At 41.9% G+C, this 21,903-nt stretch overlaps 1 protein-coding gene across 3 annotated transcripts in view; it reads left to right on the top strand.

The window, feature by feature from the left end:
* LDB2 (LIM domain binding 2) overlaps positions 1-6,541 on the top strand; it is a 388,388-nt gene extending 381,847 nt beyond the window's left edge. For 2 of the 3 annotated variants that reach the window (XM_007449816.1, XM_007449817.1), the window contains exon 8: positions 5,193-6,541. In XM_007449816.1, the coding sequence (XP_007449878.1) occupies positions 5,193-5,423 (231 nt within the window). In that variant the 3' untranslated portion in view covers positions 5,424-6,541. Of the gene's footprint in view, positions 1-2,134; positions 2,278-5,192 lie in introns of all 3 variants that reach the window. The other variant, XM_007449818.1, reaches the window with a different exon arrangement.
* The last annotated feature ends 15,362 nt before the right edge of the window (positions 6,542-21,903 follow it).

Raw genomic sequence — 21,903 nt, 5'->3', positions numbered from 1 at the left:
CCGCCCCCGAGACATGGGCATCCCCTCTTATTTTAAGACTCAGGTAATTAACTCAAGGCCACTACAAATGCAGCTCAGTGGATTTCGCTTTCCCATTTCATTAGCTTAGGGGGAGGCTCAGCCCCTGGTTTGGTTTCAACTCTCTCGACCTCTTGACCCCTTTCTTTCATTTCTGGGTCTTGACCAAGGAAATGGGCCACTCAGAAGGGGGCTTCTTTGAACTCCAAAGCTGACAGCTGAGGGCGTCCCCACAGAGGCGGGAACTTTCTTCACCTCCCATGTTTTCTTCCTCGATTTGCTCCCTTCTGCCTGATTCCTTCCTGACTCTGACTTCCTCATCCCAGTACTAGAGCACTTACCACTTCTAAATTCTCACGTGTCTTTAAGCATTTCTTGCCCCTTCTCCCCACCGCAATGACTTGTGGGTTTTCCTTCTCCGCTGCCCTTGTCACATCACCCTCACCAGGCTTTTGACTATGCTTCAAATCCTGGGATTTTCGTGGTGCTTCATAGGTACCCTCTAGATACTATGTCTTCAAAAATGCGCCCTTTCTTGTAACTTCTCTCAAGCGATGCAATTTTACCTTTTCCCTCCTTCTCACTCTTTCGCCTCTCTTGGTCTGTGGGCCTCACCCTCTGCTTCTGATCCTGCACCGTCTCTCTCCATGTGAGAGCGGACCTTCATTTCCAGGGGATTCTCCACTTACTTCTAATTGTGTCTTTCAAATCTGTCCCCCACCCACTCTCCCCCATTCTCCATTGGTCAGGTTCTCTGGCTAAAACCAACCCCATCAGTACCTGAGAATTACCTGGCCTCTCCTCCTGTCCTCCACAGACAGAGGACACGGTTGTCGCCCCTGTTGCATTAGAAAGAAAAGCTCATGAGAAAGTGGCCAGCCTGCGGGATAGATGCTATTTTCATTTTAAGACTGCTAGGGATTGTAGTTCTTAAAAAATACCAGAGTTACCTCTGTTTTTTGAACTGAGTTTTCACCCCAGAAGAGTCAGGGGAAAAAAAAAAAAAAAATCAAAGGAGAAAAACAGAGTCTTTTTATTAAGGTGCCAGTAAGTTATACCCACTCCTGGTTAAATGGGAAAATGCATAGAGAAAAATGGCCAGGCGTAAATAAATCAACCCCAAAAGTGCGCACAAGCAGCCCATTTATTCATCTAATTCTGGAGTTTTAGAAACTAACATTTGTTAGTTTCCACGAACAAATGAAAGTACATTCCAGAGATTTCTGGAACTTTGACATAGCTACTTAAAGGCTACAAGAATTCAGATTGGTTCAACAAGTGTTTTCTGAGCTCCTACTATGTGCCCCACACTATACCAGGTGTTGGTAATAGCAAGATTTAAAAAAAACAAAACCAAAAAAGACCCACCCAAGCTCTGTCATTGAAGAGCTCACTGTCTAATAAAGTGATAAAGAGGTTTCCTCTCTCCTGCCAGCTCAGACTCCTGGTTTCAGCTCATAGGGTACAGTATTGAGAAAGATTCTGAGGCCTGGACTCGGTCTGGTGGGCCATCCATTAGTGATGTCTGCCATGGGTATAGAATAGAAGCATACATATCCATGTATTTTGACATACCTGGCCTAGTCAGAATCATTTCAGTTTTTTTAAAGAGCACCTAACTTTTTCTACTCCATTATGCTCTTGTCCTCCCAACCTGCAATTGCATTTTGGTGGAAGATACCTGTGTCAAGAGGGTTTTTAATCAGTCGAGACCCTTTGGACAAGAACAAGGTGCCGTTAGAAAGTGCGAGTACAATTTCAGCCCTATCCCCGCCATGCAAACAAGGATGTTTCCATTAAGAAAAACTTAGAGATGGCTGAGAGAAACAGGGAGGTCATCCAGGTCCTCCAGCTGAATGGACGTCAAATGTATAAGCACTGGCTGGCTTGTAGGGACCACATTATTTAACCCTGTCTCCTGAATGACCAGCACCCCTTTCCTGTTTAAAGAGAAATGCAACCTGCAGGCCTTAGCTGCCTTGTCCGAAGGCATGTACAGATCGGGTGTGCTACCACGACCACGGCTGTGGTCCGCACAGCTGCCACGGCAGCAACATGTGTGTCTGGCGAGGGTTAGGGTTTAATCCTTGGATTCTGCTTCTCACTCCATGAGCAGGGGCTAGGAGCGATCCCGAACTGCAGCCTCAACCCTGGGAGGGATGGAGACCTGTGTCATTCAACAGCAGTGACCCCTTCTGGCCAATTTAAGGAGAAGCATTGAGGGGCCCTGAAAGGAGTCACTTCCAGTCCTCCTCAGAGGTTGGTGGTCCTTGCACGGGGGATTAGTGAGAAGATGTGACACGGGCAAGAGCTGGTGGCACCTCCAGGCCCCTGGCGAGGAGCGGAGGTCTGCTTCCTGGGGAGTTGAGACCATATGGGTTACTCTCAGATGGACCAATATCGCCTCCTGTGGGACACACGAGACAGCAGGGACGGGAAGGAAATGCATCTCTCACTACCAATGTTGAATGTTGGGGGGGGACTTTTAAAGATGTGGGGCGTGTGGGGAAAACGGTGCCAACATCCCCTAGTTAGAGGGAGCCCAGAATGTATGTTATGTCTCCACTCATTTTGTGTGAGGATAACAAACCAAGCCCTCCTGAGCAGAGAACCCCTATCCTAGCCCAGAGATTTAGAAGAGCCAGGTAGAGCGGCGTTCGTAACTGTGTAAGTGGCCTCAGGTATCTACGTGCATATGAAATCCTTAGCACACATCTCTTTTGTAACTTGCCATCTATTAATCACTCACGCATGCACACATACGTGTACACACACACACGCACAAGCATGATTATGCATCTGGCTAAGGATACGTTTTATAATCAGTAAGGCAAATGTGGCATCTCTCTGAAATTTAGGATGCTCCAAAATATCCATGCCTGGGCACCGTTTCCAGCCGTTCCTGGAACAAAGATATACCAAACATATTATGAGCCCGTATAAGCCCCATTTGAAGTGATGTAAATCACCATTTTCATAGTACTTTTCTGGAATGACTGTTATTTTCTGATACAATGAAGGCATCTGACGTGTTGAGAACGTCTCTGCTAGTATCACGCTTAAATTGGCTTCTTCTGTTTCCAAATTATGCTTAACCTCCCATTCTCCCAGCCTCTCTCGATGACCTTGGACTCACAGTACTAATGCAGACCCACGTGTCGCTTCTAACATTCTTCTCCTGCCCCATGACACCTCATGCATGTGTTTCCCCAGCCCTGCAAAGTGTGCTACACACAGGTCATTTGGTGGAATTAACCCTCGTGTCGTCCTCCACCCCATCTTAACCTGGTCTTCCCGCCTGCCTTTGTTCCTGATCGTAAGTGCGGTCTCCTAATTGCCCACAATGAAGTAACACTTTTTTATCCCCAACACCCCAATGGGTCAGGTGGAGGCCACATTCCATTTAAAATCCTGTCAGCATTCTTGCCACTCGGAGTCTGTGTCTATTTTGCATCTCACTTTAAGAGTCCTCATGAGTCTCTTACATGTCAGTGTCACGTCTGGCTCTTCGTGGCACCATAAGTACATTCTTGGAAACACACAACTGAATATCCTGCCAGTACCTCGATTGCTGAGTCTTCCCAGGTCATATTTTAGGCATTTGCTTCATCTGGGGCATTTCTCTTTAACATCACTGTTATCAATTCACAAGAGTGATTAGTCTGAAAACACAGCGTGAAACCTATTGATTATCTCGCCTCTAATTCAAGGAGAATCGATCAGTCAAACAAACAACGTTTTCCATTCCAAAACAAATCCGGTGGTCACTAAGGGATTTGTTCAACTGGCACCTTCAAAATTCTAGAAGGACCCTGGCGGGGCCGCTGGACACTCTCCTGACCACAGGCAGTATTCCACTAATATACTGCTCCAGGAAAGCCTCTCTTGCCCCAGTGAAAAGAATGTCTACCCAGCTGTCAAGGCAAATTAGCCTCCCTATCAGAAAATGCATACTTACGTCTCCAAAAGCATATGGCCAGCCCTGATTTTCCAGCCTCAGTGGAGGCTGATGGCAGTCGGGCACTCTTAAGTAGACTATTGCTCAGAGCCCGCCCAGCAGGATCCACCTGACAGGTGTCCTGTTCCATGCCCATGTCGCCCATCAACCCCATAGGGTCCCCTTGGGACAGAGGCCAGAGCTGTGCCCTGTGTATGCGCCCTTCTCCCCTGTCCCCGTGCTTCTGCAGCGGTGGCCTCCACAGAGCTCCCAGCTACAGTAGGTGGCTTCCTTGTTTGCATGGAAGGACAATTTGTACTTAAAGGAGTGATGAGATGGATTCTTCTTGCATGCTTCCATTTCTGATGACTACTGGCTTCATCATTGTAATTACAATTAGTGCTCTTCAACTTCCTTTTATGGCACCGGCTGGACAGACTGGCTCTCTTTACTGCCCAGATTGGTGGTGGGGTTGCCTGTGTGGGGATAGGTGACAGGCACCATGGAATAACAGATGGTAAATTCAGGGCTTGTTGGCAATCAGCAGGTTTTTGCTAATGACTTAATTAGCTATGCAAATTGTCAAATCAGTGTGAACATTGTTTTTATCGAAAACTTTACCTAAATTAATTACCATAATTAAGTAGCAGAATGTCAAGGATATCGGCTGCATAAAAGGGCCTGGCTGAGTAGAGAAAAGAGAGATCTGTCTTCAATTAAAATGTATACCATCCTTGGGACAGAGAAAATGCCATTTGGAATGAGTTGCATGACTGTTGCAGAACTGCCTCCTCCCCGTGTTGGCTGCTAGTTTCCAAAGCCATCCAGAGGCCCTAAATAAAAGTGGTGGATTTTTGGAGGTCTTGCAAAGCACCCAGCAGAAGGTTCCACAGCCCTCTCAAGAGTCCCCAGTGTCGGCAAGTTGAAAAGCGTGGATTTTTTTAATTTTGAAAAATCCATTTTTTTATTTCTGCAGATTGCTAGCATTGCTCGTTCTCCGGTGTCAGGCTGCGCACTAAGGACATAAACTCGCGTGGTTGTTACACATCAGGAGGCGATGTTTATTTCCTGTAGAAAAATCCAATATGCATCTTGGCCCCCCGACATTGAGACTTGACCCCGGTGTACAGGACAGGAGTGTGTCTGTCCTAGATCCCCCAGCGCCTCCCACTAGTGTTTTAAGCTGAGCTTCTCTCTCCCAAGGTTTCCCTGTAATAATGTCAGCTGCTGTTCACAGGATGTGATGGTGGTAGGAGAGCCAACTCTGATGGGAGGTGAGTTTGGGGACGAGGACGAAAGGCTAATCACTAGATTAGAAAACACGCAGTATGATGCGGCCAACGGCATGGACGACGAGGAAGACTTCACCAGTTCACCCGCCCTGGGGAACAGCAGCCCATGGAACAGTAAACCTCCCGCCACTCAAGAGACCAAATCAGAAAACCCCCCACCCCAAGCTTCCCAGTAAGATTGACCAGCTCCAGAATCCACTGTCAATAGCCACCGTGGGTTACGCTCACTATTTCAGATCCTTACTCACAAGAGAGGAAGGAGGAGACATTAAAACTTTTCCAAGCAAACAGCGATTTCTAAACCACAGTGATCTGAGTTTCTCTCTTTCTTTTTTTTAATTGAGAGGATCATTCCCAGTAAACTTCCATGACCCCTCCCTGGAGGCCTTCACAGGTAACACAGATACTGGCACTGATCGTAATTAAAGTAAGAGCAAACGCTAGGGCTTCTCCTGGCTCGGTTTTAACCACGTTTGTTAATTTCATCCCCGCCCCTCGCCCCACCCAACCATCCAACGAAGGCCGTATTGTCAATAAACCCTCAGTGCTCAGGATCTCATTCTCTGCCGAGCCCAACTACAGATAGACTTTTTAATATTGTAAAATATTTTCTGCTTTTTGACTTGCATCTGAGAGTTTCTTGTTTCAGTAAAAAAAGAAAAGAAAAAAAATCCACTTTGGGAAAGTAATTTAAATGTACCTTTATTTTTTTTTCCCCTTCACCTTTTCTTTCATTGGGTAACAGCTAAGAGGGCCCAGCAGGGTAATTTATGGCCGAGCTAATGTCAATTGGTCCTCGAGCCTGAGTTTGTTCAATCGAGCCCGAGTGCTGAAACAAGAAACGTCTTTTTGTCATCAAAGACACCAAGGCAGATTTTTATGTAAAGAAAGGCACTTGGCCCCCTGAGAATGTATGCGTTTGTAAAATTTTCTGTTGATCCAAATACTTTCAAGCCATGTAATCCATTAATTTTGTGGGCAGTTTAATAAATCTGAAACTCTTTTGTGTTTTGTTTTTTTTTTGTATCTGAGTTGACTGTTGTTTCTTTTCATAGTATATTTCCTGTATAATATTTTGTAAAGCCCTAACCTAGTTCTTTTATGGGGACTTTTCTTTGGGAGCAATTCCAGTGTATTTATGTGAAACTTTATAAAAGAACTAATTTTTCCATTTGCATATTAATATGTTCCTCTATACATGTAAAGACACAGTGGCTCCGTGTGTTATAAAACAGCTGTATTTTATGTATGCTTTACTGATAAGTGTGCCAATAATAAACTGTTAACGACCAAAGCAAGTGAGTCTGGGTGTTTGTGAGCCCGGCAGAGAAATCTGCCCACAATGATGAGAAGTATTGAGCTTGGATTTACGGCCCAAGCTCCAGATGGAATGGAATTGTGAAAACTGCACCATCTTTATAAGGTATGGTTTCTTTCCCCGCTCACTGCAGTTTACTTGGGCAGACACAGGGGTGCCTTCCCTGTGCCAGGCACTCTGCTGGCTGAGGACACAAGGATGGGAAAGGAAGGGTTGACCTGGCTTCCTGGGGCTGGCCAAATGCAAGGGCAGCGGCTTCCACTCACTGAGTGCTTATTCTGTACCAAACATCTCTATTTAAGGTCCACAGACATTTCGGCTAATCTTCACAACTCTGCCAAGTAAGCCTTAATCTCCCCATTTTTAAAAATCAGTTCCTCGGTTTGCCTGTTTTTCTAAAAGATTTGCAATACAGAGATATGGAAAATTCACGGGAGGACTTTTTGTTTAAAGAACTTTCATCATATTTTTCTGCTTTGTATCCACGAGGAAGATGAGAGAGGAAATCTGTTAGTATTAACTGAGTGTGTACGAAGTGCCAGGCCATAGTAATATATCATCTCAGCCAGTTCTGGAAAAGGGGGGCTTGAAAAAGAGAAACTAAGGGAGAGTGTGTGTCTTAGGTTGAGATTCCCAGAAGGAGAGCCTGAGACCAGGATCCCGGGCACGGATTAATTGAGGGAGAGTTCTTCAGTAAAGAAATTTTTAAGGGAGTGGAGGGGGTAGGATAGGGAAAGGGGAAGAGCCTAGGAAAGCTTCAGACTGGTGCATGGTGCAGGGGAAGGCTTTGAGCAGAGTTATCCGCTCCTGGGCTGAGCCGCCCGACTTCTGTGCACCTATACTGGTCAGTCATCGGCTGGGGCCAACCCCAGGGTGTGTAGAAAGTGGTAACCTTTACAGAAATACGGCACCCATCAACCAAGGGCTGTTCTGCAGAAAAGAGGCCAACTAGAATGTGACAGTCCTAGAATCTTTGCATGGGTGGACTGGTCTCAGAAAGGGCTTCTGGGCAGGGCAGCAACAGTCAGCTTCATTAAGTGACTTGTCCCATCTCAGAGCTCATGGGTGACACAGTTAAATTTGATTCTGCATCTCCCTTGACTACAAAACCTGGGTTCTTTCTAGAACATCACATTGCTTCCCTAGAACATTAGCATTTGGAGGAAAATGTGCAGTACAGTAGCAGCAGAGCCAAAGGAAATAGAGGAAAATGGCTACTTTATTGCTTCCCCACTAGTGTACTGCTAAGAGAACTGCCAGTTTGTCCCCCACCCCACCTGACCGTTTTAGGTTTTCTTTTATCAATTCTTTAAAGTCAGCAGTATGCAATCATTACAGATGATGCCTAGGACAATTTGTTTGACATCTGTTCCCGTTATGTATTACTCCATAGCCAATCAACCCCAAACTCAGAGACTAAAGAGACAATTTATTATTGTCATTTACCCTTCTGAGAGCTCACTGGTCTGTACCAGGTGGTCTGCACTTAGAGGCACAGATGCTGGATGGGGCTGGAGTCATCAAAGCTTAGGCTGGGCTGGACACTCAAGATAGTGCACTCACATTGCTGGCTATTAGATAGGAGCTTGGGTAGGGCTGTTGACTGGAGTGCCTTCCCGTGCAGCCTCTCCATAAGACTTTCATAGAATGATGGGTTCCTAGAGCCAGCATCCCTGGAGAGGAGAAACATAAATTGCCAGTGCCTAGAACTGAAATACCATCACTTCTCTGTGCTATCCATCAAGGCAGCCCAGATTCAAGGGCTGGAAGCACAGACTCCATTCCTTGATGGGTAAGTAGCAGGTGCCTCCAAGGAGGGGAGAAACTGATGGTTTGAGAACATCTACAGCATCCAACACAGTTCACGACCTGTTCCTTGCTTACCTTACTTTGTACCTTTAGCCACTTCCCACTTGAACCTGATTCACCATCTACCTAGACTCCTCTCATTTTCCTGAATACACGAAGTGCTCAGGTCACACGTGTCTTTGTATATGTTTTTCTCTCTTAGAATGCCATCCCCCACCTTCTTACATAACCAAAGCTGTTCATTCTTATAGGCCCAGTTTGATTCTCAGGTCCCCAGAGATGCCTCCCCAACTCTGGTCAGGGTCTGTTGTCCCCTCTGAGGTCCAAGAGCGCTTGGTGCTTGGTTCCTCCTTGGTTCTTTCCTTACAAATTTTTGTTTTTGTTGTTAAACACCCTTCACTGTCGCACTAGACATTTCTAGGTCTGAGCAGTGTAATCATTTCCATCTGAATCTTTAATATCTAAACTCTAACATACATGTTGGTGGAATAGATAGAGTTAAAAACTCCCAAGCTACAAATCATGGAACCACTGCTTACCATGCATTTTCCCGTTACATTTCAAACAGTCTGTAATTCTATGCTACAGCGTAAAGTGACATTTATCCCTGTAGGTACGTAAGAGGGTAAGAGGTAGCAGAGATGGGTTTGTTCAGGTTTTTCAGAGGTCAAGTAAGCACAAAACAAACATTTTACACAACATTGGCTTAAGCCTAACTTCTATTAAGAAACCCCATGAGATTTGTCAGGCCCAGAATAATCCTAAGGGCAACCATCTATTAAATACACACTGTGTTGCAGGCACTTGCTAGGTGCTTTGCCTTGGTGGTCTCAAACTGCTTTGTAATAATCTCCAAAGCTCAGCAGGCTTTGACCACAAACCTTTTCTTTTTTCTCACTCATGGGACTGTGGGTCACCTGGGGCAACTCTATTTCAGGTCTGGCCCTCAGGTCCCTTTCTAGGACAGTGGATCCCCAGGGCATGCTCTTCTCTTGGCAGATTCTGCTCACGCTGCATCCATTGGCCAAAGCAAGTCACAAGGACAATCCAACATAAGTGGGGTGGGGAAATATACTTTACCACTTGTAGACTGCAATGACGGCGGGTATGAGTAAACAACTGAAAATCCAATCTACCACTGGCAGCCTACACAAAGGTGCCTGAAAAACTTCTAATCATTTGCCAACATTTAAAAACTGATGAATTTTCTATAAAAGTTAAAATTTCTTGCTTCTCTCAACAAATCGGATCTAACAACCATAGACTCAGACTTCTGAATCCCTGGATGGTAACAGTTGGCTGGCACCAGGTCATGGCTACCCTGCTTAGACACTCCAGCTCATCATCTCCACACCATTTTACTCACTCACTCTACCTGCCTGGCTTCTGTTGGCGGCTGCTCTATACATTACACCATACTCTCTACCCTTTAAAGCCGCATTTGGAAGTTGGCATTAAGGATCCATTTTACAGGTATGAAGACTGATGCTCAGACAAGTTAATTGACCTTGTTTATCACACAGCTCATAAGTGGCGAGGTGGGCTTTGAACTTGGGTGTCAGGGTCAAAGACTATACTCCTTTCAGCAAACCACACTGGTTTATAGGAGCCACAGTAGTGGTTACCTTCTGTCGGTTAGGTTAGGAATGGGACAAGCATGACCTCATTGAATCTTTGCAATATCTCTGTGAGTGAGGTAAGGTTATTTTCCCCATTTTGCAGATGGAACGTAGAGCAGTTAAAAAGTTTGCCCAAGGTCACAGAGCTCATAAATGACAGCATCGTGTCACCTCGACTCTGACCCACTTTTTTAGACTTACTGCCAGGTGCACAGTCTGTCAGTGGGGTGTTTGGAGGTGTTCTCTGGCCTGGGAGAGGGGTCCTGGCAACCACCTTTCTGCCATTCACTATGTATTTCAGGGGGTGACAAAGAGTTTGCCAGAGATCAAGACTTGCCACTTACGTGGTAACAGAACAAAACAGGGAGGCCCCCTTTTAGGGCCTTGAAATCTCGAGGACATCTGACAAGGGATTTATAAATAAGTGGCCCAATCCCTTTGGGAAATCCTTTCTCTCTCTCCATTTCTGTTTAACCCTGAGGTGAGCATTTAATGCAATAGAATAACACAACCCACAATGGTACTACATGGGGTGGGGCACAGTGAGAACAAGGCCAACAAGATCAATTATTTCCCTAAAGCAGGTTTGGCACCATCCTTGGGAAATTCATTTTATAATGGGATACCCCCTCCATCTTCCATAAAAAAATTGCTAGGCTATTTTTTTCTGATTGTTAAGAAATACATGTTCATTATAGATCATTTGAACAAATGGGGACAAGAAAAAAATAAAGTAATCCCCCTACACTGATATAACCTTTGCTGATATTCTGATACAAATCCTTCTGGTTTTTTCTTCTTGGCTCATATACATTGCAATGTTGGTAATATACAGACTAGATAATTACATATCCCGCCCTTTTCGTATAATATTGTAGCGAGCCACTTCATTAACTATTCTTTAAAAACATGATTTTAATTTCGACATAATGATCCACTAATTGAATATACCATAATATATTAAACCATTTATTTATAGCTGGTCAACTCCCTTTTTACGTCCATTAGAATTTCATAATCATTAATAATAAGCTGGTCAGAGGTTGATAAGAGTGTATTAAATTGAAATTCAGTTACTGGCTATTTGCCCTGTGCCCAACACCATGCTGGGCATTATAAGGGATACCTGTACCTGGTCCTACCCTCAAGGTGCTTACAGCTGGGGTAGAAGACAAGTGCATAAAATACTACCCAAGCATATGAGGCTGAGTGTACGCAAAGTGTCCGCAAACACCAGGAATAAAAGCTCCAGGAGTTTATAGATATGGAACTCACATTCATTGAGCCCTATTATGTCATGTGCTGCACCTCATTTAATTTTCACCACAACCAGGGATGCAAGCATTTTGTGTATGAACCTCACAAACCGAAAACAACAAGGTCAAGTTTGAATCAGCACATGACTCCAAGGTCTGTTCTTTCTGTGGTGAGCCATAGGAAATCCCTGGGAAGACACAAATGCTGTGATTGCGTGTTTGTGGGAATGATTTCACGACAGAGGGGATGATGCTTTGATACGTGTACGCACTTCTGAGTGTCTGGTTGCTTCTCTGAATTTGCTCTCTGGCTTCACCTCCTTTGATCCATCACTACTGTCAAGATAGTGTCTCTGATCATTGGGAATACTGAGGAGTTTGTGTTTTGAACAAAACCTAATGCAGCACCACTGTTGGTGTTTATATAAAGGTGTCTTTTTGCACTTAAAGCCATTGAGCTAGAAAAGGCACTGAAAGGTTATTAAAACAATAAATTAAGGAAACTGGTGAAGCAATTGCTACGGCCTTGCTCATTCCTGTTTTACTTTCAGTTCCTATTCATTCCAGAATTTTATACCATCCTGGACAAAGAAAAGTTTTCTTGTTTTCCAATGGCCTTCAACGAATCTCCAGAAAATACAGTCATCTTTCATTATCTGCAGACGATTGGCTCTAGAACTGCCCCCCACAACCCTCCATACCAAAATCCAGGATGCTCAAATCCCTTATATTAAATAGCATAGTATTTGGGGTCGACTGAAAAAAGAATGCACAACGTGACAGTTGTGAGTTAAGTTTCATTGGGAGTAAAATGAGGACTATAGCCCGGGAGACAGCATTTCAGATAGCTCTGAGAAACTACTCCAAAGAGGTAGGAGGGAAGGTCAGTATATATGTGATTTTGGTGAAGGGGGAGTACAGGCAATCAAACACATATTTTTTGTAGAAGGTTTCTGCTGGTCTCACGAAGGTTACTGCTCGTCATGGGGAGCAGACGTTATCATGAAGGATTTTAGTGCTTTTCTGGATATGAGGAGCTCACATTGGGCTCATAAAATCATCTCCTGAAAACATCAACTATCTGAAGACCTGTTCTGCCAGTTTTTCCCAGAGCACAGAGGGCCTCATTCCTGATCTCTACCCTGAACTCCTTTCAGGGGGTGTTGAAGGTCAGCAGCTGCAGCGGCTCATAATTTGATCCTTGTAGAGGTAGATGGCAACTGCCAATTTATAGGTGACATTGCATATAACCTTTGCACATCCTCCTGTATGCTTTAAATCATTTCTAGATTACTCATAATACCTAATACAATGTAAATGCTATGTTAAGTTGTTGCCAGTGGGCAAATTCAAATTTTGCTTTTTGGAATTTTCTAGAATTTTTTTTTCAAATAGTTTTGATCTGCAATTAGTTGAATTTGCAGATGTGGAAACCGCGGCTATGGAGGGCTGACTGTGTTTATTCCTGAGGTAGGCAAACCTGTTTGGGAGGAAGTTCTTGTTTGTATCTCTTTCAGAGCTGACATGCTGTATCTTGAGCTAAGTCATACTCTCTCTTTTCATTCTTAATTTGTTAGAAGTGTTAAGTTCACTCTTTTGGGGTTAGCAAATTCTTCTGTCATGTTCTAAGGAAAGTGTTAATGCTTGAAGTGAAATCTGCAAAAATTCAAGAATGAGTGTAAAATTGATTTAACTCCTGAGGCCTAGCTGAAGTTAATTGTCACAAAAATGAAAATTTAGAACTGGAAATTTACATTTTGTAGAAAGAGGGAATTTTGTAAAACCTAGGCACTATCTGAGGGATCAAACACGATTTGTTGATCGTGGCAACTTGGGACCTTGCATTGGGAAAGCTTCTGAGGAGCAGCTCACTCGGGAAGAAAGGTGTGAACCACTGTTAGCAATGCCTGCCATTGTAAAACAGCGGAGCTGGAGGCTCAGATTCCTCTCATTTGCCATCTCCACTCTAAATCACAAGCATTGCAAAGGCAGAAGCTTATGGAATTCACCAAAATTGTTACCCCATGATAGGGTGAGAAACTCCATTTTCCTGAATCTGTCCCAGTTTTAACACTGAACATCCCTCTTCCTGGGAAAGTCCTCAGTCCCAGGCAAATCTGCCCACACATGTAACAGCAAAATTGTAACAGCAAAATTGTAACAGCTACTACTTATTGAGCATCTTTTTCATTCCAGGCACTTTGCACATATTGATTCTAGTACACCCGCCCTGGGTGGGGACCCATTAATGCCATCATTTTACAGGTAGCAAAACTGAGGCAAAGAAACATGAAAGAAGATGCCCAAGGACCTCCAGCTAACAAGCAACAGAGTGGAGATCCAATCCTAGATGTGACTGACTGCACCGCCTGTGCTTTCTCTGCTACACCCATGGATTTGAACTTTTTCTTTTCTTTTCTTTTCTGTTTTGGCTCTGCTGTGTGGCTTGCAGGATCCCAGATCCCCAAACAGGGACTGAACTCGGGCCATGGCAGTGAAAGTCCTGAATCCCAGCCACCAGGCCACAAGGGAACTCCCTGAAATTTTATTCTAAAGAAGACCAAGATAAGTGCAATATATGTTGACTAAGAGGGACAATCAAGCATCAGAGACTATGAGATGCAAAAAAAAATTCCCCAGGAACCAGAGTCCTAGCTGTGCAAGCCAGGGACACACCTGCCTCTCACACCATCCCTCCTTCAGTTACAGGAGAATTCCACCGGCTCACTTGAAAAAGCTACCACGCACTATTGAAGTTGGCCAATTAGAAAGTATTCAGACAAATGACATCAGGAACATAGAGCAGGCAGGCCAAGGATTATTCCATTTGGCCGAATGAAAACCTCCCTCCCCGTGTAAGGGAGGTTAATCCAGCCTGGTTTAAGGACTTACCTGTGATTTTGCTGAAGAGAGCAGTTAGAAATGTCTGTGGCTAATTTGCACTTCAGTTCAGTTACCTCTGCAGCTGAGTCTGGGGAGATTGCATTTGCCAAGTGCACCTTGTGAGATTCTTACAAATATTTAAACATGGAAGTTGTTGTCTGGAGTGAGGGGGAAAACCTCCAGTGGGCACTTGTATAACTCAACCACTGGGTCTACCTTTCTGCCGACACCCAAGAGGGTCAGTGTTGCTTACCTCTCACTGCAGAACTCAGATAATGAGGTTACAGAATCCCCAGGCTGTATTTTTGAATGGAAAGTATTCTTTTAAAGAGACCAAATTGTCTCCACTAGCAAATTTAATCTCAATAGTCGCTGAGACCAAACATCATTTATTCCCTCCTTTCTTTCAAATATGTGCACAAAGTTGACTCCACTTTTAACGATCCAGACCAATTACTGTTTCATATTCCTAGGAAAGAGGTTCACGGATAACTTCGGATTTTAAAATGATGCCCAGTTTAAAATGGCTTCTAGCTGTTGCCCTAAAACAGAGGACAACTGATGTAACTGCCATCAAAAATAAATACTGGAAGGCACAGCCCAGGACATTTTTGAAAATGAAGAATAATGAGGGGAACTTGACCCCCAGAGACATCAAAGCAGAGTGTAAAAAGGTGTGGCATTGGTGCAGAAGCAGACAAACCGGGGGAAGGGTTCAGAAACACACCAACGTCAATATCTCCATTTATGTTATTTTACATCTATGAGGAGAGGATGAGATTAAATAATATGTAAACAATTGGCTATGAGGGGACTTCCTTGGCGGTCCAGTGGTTGGGACTCCGCCTTCCAGTGTGGGGTGGGGGGTGTGGGTTTGATCCCTGGTCGGGGGAGCTGGGATGCCACGTGCCTCGCAGCCGAGGCACCAAAACCTAAAACAGAAGCAGTGTGTGGCAAATTCAATAAAGCCTTTAAAAATGGTCCACATCAAAAAATCTTTTTAAAAAAAATTGGCTATGCATTTCGAAATCATTATATTACATCCTTATCTTAGCCTGCATATGAAATTTTCAGATGAATTACAGACTTAAACTAAAAAACAAAAGCACTAGAAGAAAATATTGTTAGGACTGGGAGCTAAAAAACAACCTCTCTTCTCTAAACACCAAGACTAGAAACCACTGTTTTTTTAATAGACATATTTGGAAGGGAATATGCAGTTGTGGTGAAGCATCTGAACTATGGAGAGTCAGACCTAGGTGCACACCCTGACTTTGACATATACTGGTTAGGTGACCTTGGCAAGTGACTTAACTCCTCTGATTTCCTGTTGTCTTCATCTGTAAAACAAACATGTTAATAGTTCCTACTCAAAAGTTTGTGCTGCAAATTAAATGAAATATTATATGTAAAACACCTGGCACATAGTAAGAAATCAGTTGACATTATAAATTATTTGTGCTAATATTTTTATAGTAAAAACATAAAATAAGACTCAAGGACATATAAAGATTAGAAAATACAGTGGAAATAAGGTAAGAGTAAGAGCTATGATAATAAACTTAACTGATTTAAACTCCTCTGTTAAAGGGCAAAACACAAAAGAGAGACAGACACAAACAGAATCAATATTCAGTAAGTAAGAAAACATGTATAAGATAAAAGTGACTCAGAATGATTACAATTAAAAGGATGGGAAATTATCAGTTATTCATATACAAAAAGAAATCAAGATAGATGTTAATTTTAGACAAGTTAAAATTTGTGGTAAAAAATATTAAATTTTAGGGCTCCGCTGGTGGCGCAGTGGTTGAGAGTCCGCCTGCCGATTCAGGGGACGCGGGTTTGTGCCCCGGTCCGGGAGAATCCCGCATGCCGCGGAGCTGCTGGGCCCATGAGCCATGGCCGCTGAGCCTGCGCGTCCGGAGCCTGTGCTCCGCAACGGGAGAGGCCACAACAGTGAGAGGCCCGCGTACCGCAAAAAAAATAATAATAATAAATAAATAATTTTAAAAAGACTTCTAGAACTCAAGAATTTGACTAAAGCACAATGGCAACATGTTACATTAGGTTTTCACAGATTGAACTAGAAAAAAATGGGAATGGGAACATAGAGAATTAATGTAATTAGATTGAAATAATAGGTATATATTTATCTTTAGACAGATTAATTAACGAGTATGCCACATTTTAATGTAATATATACAAAAACATTCTCAATAATAGGTCCAAAGAAAACCCCATTCACTAGTGCAGTAATTTGTACAGGTTGCATGCTTTGATCATAATATAATACAAAACTGTTTAACAGAAACTTAGACAAATATTCTTACCACTTCAAATTTTTTAAAGTTCTCCTAAATAAGTGTTGGGTCAAAGAAAAATATAGATAATATGTACGTGCTATATTGAAATAAGGATATTGAAACCATTGCTCATAAAACAAATGGATTTTTTTTTCCTTTCAATTCTCTGGTTATTGCTGTGATTTCTGTACACTGATATCTCAATTTGACAACTTTGCTGAATTTTCCCATTAATTCGCATAGTTTCTCATTCCATTCTCTTGTGCTTTTTAAAGGATATAATAAATTTGTCTGTAAATATTAATAATGTTACTCCTCCTTTCCAATAGATATCTTTTTTTTCATTTCTTTGCTTAATGCACTAGATAAAATTTAAACTATGTTAAATAGTGATGGTGGTAACAGGCATTTTTGTGTTACTCCTGGTTTCAGTGAAATTAATTCTAGTGTGTTTCTTCATTCAGTATGATGCTATCAATTTTATAATATGTAAAGAAAACAAACTTTTAAGATTTTCTAATATTTTTTATTTAATCACTGATGGAAGTTAAATTTTAGCAAATGCCATTTCGTCAACTCAGTATATCATCAAGTTTACTTTTCTTTTTGTGCTATTAATGAGATATATTTTACTGATTTATTTCTTAACTTTGCTAGGTTAGACTCTACTTGGTCATGGTAAGTTATTCTCTTAATATGCTGTTACATTATATTTGTTGTTATTTCATTTATGCTGAATACATCTGTTTTCTGAGCAGAACTGGGCCATTGCTTTCCTCCTTTGTTCTATTCTGGGCTATTATGCTATCAGAATTGTACTATTTGTGTAGAATGAACTTGAAAGCGTCCTGTCCTTTCCGGGGTCTGTAATAGTTTACATAGTTTGGTGTAACCATATGACCCCCATAGTGCTCTTGAAGGCACTATTATGATTTTTCTTCAGAGATGTGAGTCCATTTCAAATTGATATAAAAATTACTTAATTTCTGTTGTTATTTTAAGTATTTTCTATTTTTTTTTCTTATCTTTATTTAACTGTGCTTTGGGGATTCATTGAGTTGAAGCTTGACTTTTTAATTTTCACTCTTTGTTGCTTAATAATTAGACAATTCTAAGCTAAGAATGTATCTCTAGTTACAGTGTTTGAGGGTCCCTAAAATTTTTACAAGGATTTACATTCTCACCATTATTCTTCCTATCATTTTCATTCAGCATTTTAAAATTTGTGTCTATGTTAAAATGAGGATAATTGGAAATTAAATGAATCAATACAAGTGAAGTGAAATACTTGGAAAAGTATCAGGCACATAACAAGAATACAATAAATTTAGCCATTCTTAAAATTTTAGCTAATCAAACAATATGACACTTCAGTTCCATTGAAATTCAACAGGATCCAATCCCAGAAGCTATTTATTTACACATTTGTTTATTTATTTATATTATTTTTGGGGCCACCGCTTGTGGGATCTCACTTCCCTGAGCAGGGACTGAACCCAGGCCATGGCAGTGAAAGGCTGGAATCCTAAGCACTAGGCCACCAGGAAATTCCCAGCCCAGGAGCTATTTATTAAGTGACCAGATCCAGTATTCATGAAAGCATATGTTTCCATGGGTGATACATGCTATGTATATGCCCACTCATAATGAAATAGAAAATAATAGGTGTACCTATTAGGAAAAATACAGAATTACCATTTTCTTTAACAACAGGTTTGCTGAGATATAATTCACATAGCATACAATTCAGGGTTTTAGTACGTTCACAGAACTGTGCAATCATAATCAATTTTAGAACATTTTTATCACACTCTCCAAAAACCCCATATCCGTTAGCAATCACTCCCCATTTCTCCAAACCACCCCACTACTAGTTGTAGGTCATCACTAATCCACTTTCTGTCTCTATAAATTTGCCTATTGTGGACATTTCATACAAATGGAGTCATGTATAATATGTGGTCTTTTGTGACTGGCTTCTTTCACATAGTGTGCTTTCAAGGTTCATTCACATCATAGCACTGTATCAGTATTTCATTCCTTCTTGTAGTCAACTAATATTCCATTTTGTGGATATACATATTACTAAATCATGCATTAATTAACGAACATTTGGGTTGTTTCCATGTTTGGCTATTGTAAACAATGCTGCTTTAACTATATATTTGCAGGTTTTTGTGTGGATATACATTTTAATTCTCTTGGGTATATACTTATGAATGGAATTAATGGGTCATATGGTAACTCTGTTTAATCTTTAAGGAAGTTCCAAACTGTTTTCCAAAGTGACCACACAAGTTTACATTCCCACTAGCAGTGTATGACAGTTCCAACTTCTCCACATCCTCACCAACACTGGTTATAATCTTTTTGATTATGGCCATCCTTGCCAGTATAAAGTGTTATCTCATTGTGGTTTCAATTTGCATTTCTCTGATGGCTAATGATATTGAGCTATTCTTGTGCTTATGATCATATGTAGAAATTATTATCTAGTCCAAGGTCACAAAGATCTATCTCTATGTTATTTCCTAAGAGTTGTAGTTCTAGCACTTACATTTAGGTCTTTGATCCATTTTGAGTTAACTTCTGTATATGGCGTGAGGTAGGGGTCCAAATTCATTCTTTTACATGTGGATATCCAGTTGTCCCAGAACCATTTGGTAAAGACACTCTTCTTTTCCTCATTAAATTATCTTGGCATCCTTGTTTAAAATCAATTGGCCATAAATGTGAGAGGTATTTGTTTTTGTTTTATTTTCTGAACTCAATTCTATTCCACTGATCTGTATATTTATCTTTCTGCCAGCACCCTTCACACTGTTTTGTAGTTTTGTAGTAAGTTTTGAAATCAGTAAGTGTGAACCCTCCAACTTTGTTGTTCTTTTGTACAACTGTTTTGACTATTTTAGGTCCTTTGCATTTTCACATGTCAGTGTCTGCAAAGAAAGCAGCTGGAATTTTGATGGGGATTGTGTTGAGTCTGTAGATCAACTTGGAGAGAATTGCCATATTAACAATATTATCAATTTTTTTGCTGGTGAAAATCCAGAGCAATCAACTGAGAGCATCTTCAACAGATCACTAAGTTGGCCAGGTACACTATAAATATAAAAATTAATACCTTTCATATATGTCAAAAATAAATAGAATGAACAAAAGTAAAAATACATATAAAATACCTAGGAGTAATCTTAATTTTAGTACAAAATCTATATGAGAAAATAATAAAACTCTCCTAAGGTATAGAAAAAGAACACAGAGCAATGGAGGAATCTCTTATACACCAAGACTAGAGACATACCTGGGTTTAAGGCCCGACTCTGCTTCTAATCAGCTGTGTGATTTTGCAAAAGACATCTAATTTCTCTAGGGTTTATTTGTCAAATGAGTCCCATGATAGTACCTATCCCATAAGATTATTTTGAGAATCAAATGCGATAATATATATGCAGCACTTTTGAGACATCAAAAATACTCATTAAACACAAAATACTATTAAGATTATGTTTATACAAAGATGTAAGTTCATCTCAAATTAACATAAATATTCAAAGTCCCAAAATAATTTTTTGTGATAAACGTCATTTTCACTTTCTTTAAGAAATACATACAGAGTGAAGTAAGTCAGAAAGAGAAAAACAAATATCGTATACTAACGCATATATGTGGAACCTAGAAAAACGGTACAGATGAACCGGTTTGCAGTGCAGAAATAGAGACACAGATGTAGAGAACAAGCGTATGGACACCAAGGGGGGAAAGCGGGAGGTGTGTTTGTGTGATAAATTGTGAGATTGGGATTGACATGTATACAACAATATGTATAAAATAGATAACTAACAAGAACCTACTGTATAAAAAAAAAAAATTAAATAAAATTCAAAAAAAAAGAAAGAAAAACAAATATCATATATTAATGCATATATATGGAATCTAGAAAAATGGTACCGATGAACCTATTTGCAAGGCAGGAAAACACATGCGGATGTAGAGAACGGACCTGTGGACACTGTGGGAGAAGGGGAGGGTGGGACGAATTGAGAGAGTAGCATTGACATATATACACTACCATGTGTAAAATAGATAGCTAGTGGGAAGCTGCTGTATAGCAGAGGGACCTCAGCTCGGTGTTCTGTGATGACCTAGAGGGGTGAGACAGGAGGGAGGCTCAAGAGGGAAGGGGTATATGTATACATACAGCTGATTCACTTTGTTGTACAGCAGAAACTAACATACTGTAAAGCAATTATACTCCAATAAAAAAATTTAAAAAAAAAGAAATGCAATCAGGCACAATTGCTAAAAACCTTTTTTATTTTATTTATTTATTTATTTGCGGTACGCTGGGCCTCTCACTGTTGTGGCCTCTCCCGTTGAGGAGCACAGGCTCCGGACGCGCAGGCTCAGCGGCCATGGCTCACGGGCCCAGCCGCTCCGCAGCATGCAGGATCCTCCCGGACCAGGTCACGAACCCGTGTCCCCTGCATCGGCAGGCGGACTCTCAACCACTGCGCCACCAGGGAAGCTCTAAAAACCTTTTTTAAATAAGAGCAATTGGTGAAGAGAGATTTTTTTCCTATTTAAATGCATTATAAAGCACCAATAATTCATAAAACATTATAATTACAACAATCAACAGACTGTTAAACCAGAATAGATAGCTTAAGAATCAAACTCTAGTATATTTAAGGATTGCATTAATGACATAAATGACATCACAAATCCATAGGTAAAGAAAATTATTTGATAAATGATATTTGCACAATTAGCTAACTATGGAAGCAGGACATGATTGCATATACTCAGCACTCATAAGAGAAAAAATTAAATTCCCAAATGGTACAGGGAGCTAAATGTGTAAAACAAAAACATAAAATAAGAAAAAATATAGCTGGGGTGCTGGGAAGATGGCGGAAGAGTAAGACGCGGCGATCACCTTCCTCCCCACAGATACACCGGAAATACATCTACACGTGGAACAGCTCCTACAGAACACCTACTGAACGCTGGCAGAAGACCTCAGACCTCCCAAAAGGCAAGAAACCCCCCATGTACCTGGGTAGAGCAAAAGAAAAAGGAATAAACAGAGAAAAAGAATAGGGACGGCACCTGCACCAGTGGGAGGGAGCCGTGAAGGAGGAAAGGTCTCCACACACTGGGAAGCCCCTTCGCGGGCAGAGATTGCGGGAGGCGGAGCGGGGAGCTTCGGAGCCGCGGAGGACAGCACAGCAACGGGGGTGCGGAGGGCAAAGCGGAGAGATTCCCGCACAGAGGATCGGTGCCGACCGGCACTCACCAGCCCGAGAGGCTTGTGTGCTCCGGGGCGGACGGGGGCTGGGAGCTGCGGCTCGGGGTTGGTCGGATCCCAGGGAGAGGACTGGGGTTGGCTGCATGAACACAGCCTGAAGGGGGCTAGTGCACCACAGCTAGCCGGGAGGGAGTCTGGGAAAAAGTCTGGACCT

This window comes from Lipotes vexillifer, unplaced genomic scaffold (genome assembly GCF_000442215.2).
Source record: "Lipotes vexillifer unplaced genomic scaffold, Lipotes_vexillifer_v1.1 scaffold1067, whole genome shotgun sequence".
NCBI lineage: Eukaryota > Metazoa > Chordata > Mammalia > Artiodactyla > Lipotidae > Lipotes > Lipotes vexillifer.
This window is presented reverse-complemented; position numbering and strand designations above follow the sequence as displayed.